The sequence below is a fragment of the Triticum dicoccoides genome, chromosome 2B (assembly GCF_002162155.2).
Source record: "Triticum dicoccoides isolate Atlit2015 ecotype Zavitan chromosome 2B, WEW_v2.0, whole genome shotgun sequence".
NCBI classification, from domain to species: domain Eukaryota; kingdom Viridiplantae; phylum Streptophyta; class Magnoliopsida; order Poales; family Poaceae; genus Triticum; species Triticum dicoccoides.
In genome coordinates this window covers 468,038,059-468,045,257 of record NC_041383.1, presented here as the reverse complement: position 1 = coordinate 468,045,257, position 7,199 = coordinate 468,038,059, and the positions used below count along the sequence as shown (strand labels likewise).

The 7,199-nt window shown below is 48.5% G+C and overlaps 1 protein-coding gene across 1 annotated transcript in view; it reads left to right on the top strand.

The window, feature by feature from the left end:
• The window catches only part of LOC119364272, a 2,723-nt gene extending 535 nt beyond the window's left edge, over positions 1–2,188 (top strand). The window contains exons 2-3 of the mRNA XM_037629716.1: positions 52–127; positions 1,138–2,188. Coding sequence (XP_037485613.1) covers positions 125–127; positions 1,138–1,851 — 717 coding nt within the window. The 5' untranslated portion in view covers positions 52–124 and the 3' untranslated portion in view covers positions 1,852–2,188. The remainder of the gene's footprint in view (positions 1–51; positions 128–1,137) is intronic.
• The last annotated feature ends 5,011 nt before the right edge of the window (positions 2,189–7,199 follow it).

Sequence of the window (7,199 nt, the reverse complement as noted above, 5' to 3'; positions counted from 1 at the left end):
CTCTTTTCTTATCTCGCATGTGGATTCAGTTTGGATTCTGGATCTGGACAGGATCGACGAAAGAACGCCCGTCCTCTGCTGACAGTCCGGTAGCCCGCTGGCGCCGCTCCGCCATTCTTCTGAAATGGTGAGCCCATGTTCCATCTGATTCTTTCAGTTTGATCTTTCGTCGGGCCTAGCTCCATCCTCGCCGGAGCCGTGACACCCGCTGCCGCTGGAACTCGTCGCCGGCGCTGCTCCGGCTATCGCTCTGCTCAGCGCCATCCCTGCACGACGCGACCGCGGAGGGCGAAGTACTGTGAGCAGAGGCCGAGCAATGATCACTTCCCTGAGTCTCTGACCAGGTCGTCAGTCGTCACGCAATCCAGAATAGCATTGGCGACGAGCTAGTAAACCTAATTTAGTCTGAAAATAAACTACTGTAGCAATTAGCATACTACTCCTATCTGCTAGTGGTATGAGTTTATTCCTACTTAAGCTTTTCTCTGTAGCTGCCCGTAATTAAGTCGGTAAATTATTTACTTTATTAACTGTATCACTTTTTTTTAGAACTGAGGCACTTGCCCGGCCTTTGAATGAGGCTCTTACAAAGTTCAGTATTGTCTAAACTAGTACTCCCTCCGGAAAGACATATAAGAGCGTTTAGATCACTACTTTAGTGTTTTATAAACGCTCTTATATTTCTTTACAGAGGGAGTACTTTACATCGATCTGCGAGATCATAATTCCCCAATCGTAGATGATCTACTTATGGTCCTCATTAGTACATCGGCTAGACCAAAGAGGGATGCCGTTTACCGTACTGCGAAGCACCAAACTGGGGGATTCGTCTCGGAGACACCTAGTTCCCTGTTCGTGTCAGTGTTCATAGCATACGAGATAAGTTCTAGCTGGCCAAGATCATAGTTACCAAAGGATATGTATGGTGATGCTTTATTTTAGCTCCCCAAATTCAATAGATTTGGTTGCGGTGAATAAGATTTTGCAAAATGCCGTTTTAAATTATTAAGCTTTTGGTAATTTGCAAGTATCAATTCCTTTATTCGCTGTTGATCTTACATTACCTTACCCTCTACAGCTCTACTCATTTGATTGCAAAATGGTTTACTTCATGCCTCTTTTCTTTCAAATGTGTAGAGATGTCTCGGAGTAGCTGTTCAGTCAGGCCACTGTGTCGATGTGCCTGGTCATCCGCTGACACTCTGCCGCGCACTTCAGTACCACAACTTCCACTGGATGCCCAAGTACACCATCTACCTTCATGATCGTCAATTTGGCATGGAGGACTATGTGGCCGAGGTGCTGATCCATGCAAGAGAAGCGGACAACGACAACGGCCCCTACTGTTTCCTGGGTCACGGCACAAACAAGGAGATGGCCATCCAACAAGCTGCTCATGTTGCCATGGCACGTCTTCGCCATGACCTTCCTGAAATGGCAGAAGGGCCATTAAAGTTTATGCCGGCCCTTTCTTCCAGTGGCGAGGTTTTCTACCCCAACAACTTCAGCCCGAAGGACAGTCCCTCTACCGTGGCCATGGTCCAGGCGGTGCACTCTAAGGATCGGGAATATCATGCATACCTGTACGAGTTATGCGAGGCTCGTCGCGCCCTCAAAGCTGTCAAGACCTTGGCGTCTCTGTATGGCCTTCACTCCCCGGACGTGGGGCATGAGGACCTCCTCGATGGTGCTGGAGTTGCCTCAACTTCGAGATTTCGCATTCCTTCCATTGACAGAGAAGTGCCAGATGTCGCGAGCCTAGCGGGCCAGCATCGGGGTGTCCCTGTTCAACCATGCAACCAGGGATATCCTAGATCTCCAGATCACTGGGGGCCATCTCATGGCTACTAGCAGAGTATGCTCTACTAAGGAGTAGGAGTAGTAGATGTGGACTCACAGATATATCTTAGCTTGTGAGCTGCGAACCTATATGAGTATGAAGTAATCCGGGGTACTGTAGTGAGTTTGCTTAAGTAGATAGGGCTGGTGCAAGGGGGTTTTCGTCCCATAGTCTGGCTTCCAGAATGCGGCTGGACAGTGGATTTCCCCCTAGTGCTTCGAACTCGTTTATCATTTTTTCACTTTTTATTAGTACTTTTTCTACTGGACATATCTTGTCTCTGTTGTAATGGAAAAATGGACTAACCCGTTCGAAAAATAAAATCTGGGGTATGAGAATCTGTATAAATATGATGTAATAGGCTGGTGATCTAGGGTGTGATCTGAACCTATGTGAATCTCTATTTTTCGAGTGGAGTTGATGTTTGTACGTCATCAATTTTGATATCGTCCCCCTCCTCACCCCGCTGGTTTGGAATAATCCAAACTTTCTTTGGAAACTGATGTAGGTTAGAACCCTGGGGGGCCGATCTGGAGGGGATCCTACGAAGAACACGATGGGAACATGAGGGAAAACGCGAGAGAAATCACTTAACCAACAAGCTTTTATCACACATATGCTAGATCCTCGGAACACGACGAGATACACGATCCATAGGGTACCCGGTTTTTCTCTGTGAGGAGGTCTTGAGTTCTTTCTGGGGTCTTAATTCAAGTGGATCTTCTCCGTAGAGGCGCGGTCTCTCTCGATGGAGTAGATCCGTATGAATGAGCAAAGCTCTATCTCAAATGAGCTAAACCTATGCTAACCCTAACTAGAAGGAGGGGGAGGTCTATTTATAGTCATAGTGCAAATGGGGCGAAGTGAAGGGGTACATGGGCATTGGGCCCGAAACTGTGCGCAGACAGGTACCGGACGATCGGTGGATACCGGTCGTACGTTGGCTCGCGGGCGTCCGAACGTCCGGTAGTCGCCGGACTTCCGCTATTTCGGCTCGGATGAAGTGGCACCGGATTTCCGGAGATGGCCGGTCGTCCGGTCGTCGGTCGCCCGGTCGCCTCGGACTTCCGCTGATTTCGCTCGGTTGGGGACCTGTCGGATTTTCGGTGGAGATCGGATGTCCGGTTGCTGGGAGGTGTGGCCGGTCGTCCGATCGCTGTACCTTGCGTTGGCTGGGACTTGGGTAGGCTGGGGCTTCAGGTGCCGGACGTCCGGTCCCGACCGGTCGTCCGGTGGCTGGAGCTTCTTTGGCAGCTCTTCTTCTTGTCCCTCATACTCGATGCCTCGCCGTCTTGTTCGTTGGATGTAGCTACTCCCCGGCCTTCTCCAAGTACCTGATCACACAAAGTGTTTCCGCTTGAGGTAGTAGCCATGTCGCACGTGTAGAAAGTGGTAGTTTTGAGAGGAGCGAGTTCACCTTATCTGAAGGAAATATGCCCTAGAGGCAATAATAAAGTTGTTATTTATATTTTCTTATATCATGATAAATGTTTATTATTCATTCTAGAATTGTATTAACAGGAAACTTAGTACATGTGTGAATACATAGACAAAACAGAGTGTCCCTGTTATGCCTCTACTTGACTAGCTCGTTAATCAAAGATGGTTAAGTTTCCTGACCATAGACATGTGTTGCTATTTGATGAACGGGATCACATCACTAGAGAATGATGTGATGGACAAAACCCATCCGTTAGCTTAGCATAATGATCGTTAAGTTTTATTGCTATTGCTTTCTTCATGACTTATATATATTCCTATGACTATGAGATTATGCAACTCCCGAATACCGAAGGAACACCTTGTGTTCTATCAAACATCACAACGTAACTGGGTGATCATAAAGATGCTCTACAGGTGTCTCCTAAGGTGTTTGTTGGGTTGGCATAGATCAACATTAGGATTTGTCACTCCGAGTATCGGAGAGGTATCTCTGGGCCCTCTCGGTAATGCACATCACTATAAGCCTTACAAGCAATGTGACTAATAAGTTAGTTGCGGGATGATGCATTACGGAACGAGTAAAGAGACTTGGCGGTAACGAGATTTAACTAGGTATGATGATGCCGACGATCGAATCTCGGGCAAGTAACATACAAATGACAAAGGGGATAACGTATGTTGTTATTGCGGTTTGACCGATAAAGATCTTCATAGAATATGTAGGAACGAATATGACCATCCAGGTTCCGCTGTTGGTTATTGACCGGAGATGTGTCTCGGTCATGTATAAATAGTTCTCGAACCCGTAGGGTCCGCACACTTAACGTTCGACGACGATTTGCATTATGAGTTATGTGTTTTGGTGACCGAAGTTTGTTAGGAGTCCCGGATGAGATCACAGACATGACAAGGCGTCTCGAAATGGTCGAGAGGTAAAGATTCATATATTGGAAGGTAGTACTCGGACATTGGAATGGTTTCGAGTGGTTCGGGTATTTTACCGGAGTACCGAGGGGTTACCGGAACCCCCCGGGGAAGTATTGGGCCTACATGGACCTTAGTGGAGAGAGGGGAGCCCGCAAGGGGTGGCCGCGCCCCCCATGGGAGTCAGAATTGGACTAGGGGAGGGGGCGGCGCCCCCCTTTCCATCTTCCTCTCCCTCTCCTTCCTTTTCCCCTCCGGTAAGAAAGGAAAACGGGGGGCGAATCCTACTATGAGTGGAGTCCTAGTAGGACTCGCCCCCCATGGCGCGCCCCTCCTGGCCGGCCGCCTCCTCCTTCCCTCCTTTATATATGGGGGCAGGGGGCGCCCCATAGGACATCAATTGTTCTTTAGCCGTGTGCGGTGCCCCCCTCCATAGTATACTCCTCCGGTCATAGTGTCGTAGTGCTTAGGCGAAGCCCTGCGCGGATCACATCACCATCACCGTCACAACGCTGTCGTGCTGACAGAACTCTCCCTCGACCCTATGATAGATCAAGAGTTCGAGGGACGTCGTTGAGCTGCACGTGTGCTGAACTCGAAGGTGACGTACGTTCGGTACTAGATCGGTTGGATCGTGAAGACGTTTGACTACATCAACCGCGTTAACCTAACGCTTCCGCTTTCAGTCTACGAGGGTATGTGGACACACTCTCCCCCTCTTGTTGATATGCATCTCCTAGATAGATCTTGCGTGAGCGTAGGAATTTTTTTGAAATTGCATGCTACATTCCCAAACAGTGGCATCCGAGCCAGGTCTATGCGTAGATGATATGCACGAGTAGAACACAAAGACTTGTGGGCGATAATAGTCATACTGCTTACCACCAACGTCTTATTTTGATTCGGCGGCATGTTGGATGAAGCGGCCCGGACCAACCTTACATGACCACGTTCATGAGACCGGTTCCACCGACAGACATGCAACTTGTTTTGCATAAAGGTGGCTGGCGGGTGTCTGTTTCTCCAACTTTAGTTGAATCGAATTTGACCACGGCCAGTCCTTGTTGAAGGTTAAAACATCACACTTGACAAAAAATCATTGTGGGTTTGATGCGTAGGTAAGAACGGTTCTTGCTAGAAGCCCGAAGTAGCCACGTAAAACTTGCAACAACAAAGTAGAGGACATCTAACTTGTTTTTGCAGGCCATGTTGTGATGTGATATGGTCAAGACGTGATGAGATATAAATTTTTGTATGAGATGATCATGTTTTGTAAAAGTTATCGGCAACTGGCAGGAGCCTTATGGTTGTCGCTTTATTGTATGAAATGCAATCTCCATGCAACTGCTTTACTTTATCACTAAGCGGTAGCCATAGTCGTAGAAGCAATAGTTGGCGAGACAACAACGACACTACGATGGAGATCAAGGTGTCAAGCCGGTGACGATGGAGATCATGACGGTGCTTTGGAGATGGAGATCAAAGGCACAAGATGATGATGTCCATATCATGTCACATATTTTGATTGCATGTGATGTTTATCCTTTATTCATCTTATTTTGCTTAGTACGGCAGTAGCATTATAAGATGATCCCTCACTAAATTTCAAGGTATAAGTGTTCTCCCTGAGTATGCACCGTTGTTACAATTCATCATGCCGAGACACCACGTGATGATCGGGTGTGATAAGCTCTACGTTCACATACAACGGGTGCAAGCCGGTTTTGCACGTGCAGAACACTTGGTTTCTTTATATATAGGGGCGCAGGGCTTCACCTGGCCGGCCGCCTCCTACTGCCCTCCTTTATATACGGGGCCAGGGGGCACCCCATAGGACATCAATTGTTCTCTTAGCCGTGTGCGGTGCCCCCTCCATAGTATACTCCTCCGGTCATAGTGTCGTAGTGCTTAGGCGAAGCCCTGCGCCGATCACATCACCATCACCGTCACCACGCCGTTGTGCTGACGGAACTCTCCCTCGACCCTCTGCTGGATCAAGAGTTCGAGGGACGTCATTGAGCTGAACATGTGCTAAACTCGGAGGTGTCGTACGTTTGGTACTAGATCGGTTGGATCGTGAAGACGTTCAACTACATCAACCGCGTTAACCTAACGCTTCCGCTTTCCGTCTACGAGGGTATGTGGACACACTCTCCCCCTCTCGTTGCTATGCATATCCTAGATAGATCTTGCATGAGCATAGGATTTTTTTTTGAAATTGCATGCTACTTCCCCAACATTATCTTCGATAGCCTTTGATCGGGCCCTTGTCATTGGTCCAAGTGGTGTCGTGGGAGATGTAGGTAGGTCCATGGGGATGACCTTGGGATGCTCCGCATCATCTCCCCCCCTTGGGAAAGATTCGACCTCAGATCGATATCTTCATCATGATGGTAGGGCGAGAGATCCGTGACGTTGAAGACGTCGCTCACGTCGTACTTGTCGCGCGGGAGGTCGATCTTGTAAGCATTGTTGTTGTAGCGTGCTAGCACCTTGAAGGGTCCATCGGCTCATGGTAGAAGTTTGGACTTGCGTTCATTGGGGAAGCAGTCCTTGCGAAGGTGTAGCCACACGAGATTCCCAATATTGAATATCATGGGTTGCTTGTTGAAGTTGAGCTTGGTCGCGATTTGTTGTACTTGGCGCTTGATGGTGTGCCTTGTATCTTCATGCATCTTCTTGAGATAGTTCACTCGTGCACTCGCGTCCATGTTGATGCGTTCTTGAAGTGGTAGAGGAAGAATGTCCAATGGGGACAACGGGTTGAAACCGTAGACGACCTCAAAGGAGGACTTGCCGGTAGTCGAATGTCTTGCGCGGTTGTAGGCGTGCTCGGAGATGGGTAGACACTCTTCCCACTCCTTGATGTTCCTCTTGATCAATACGCGTAGTAGAATGGAGAGCGTTCGGTTCGTCACCTCCGTTTGGTCGTTGGTCTGGGGATGGTATGCCGAAGAGAACAAAAGCTTGATTCCGAGCTTGGCGCATAAGG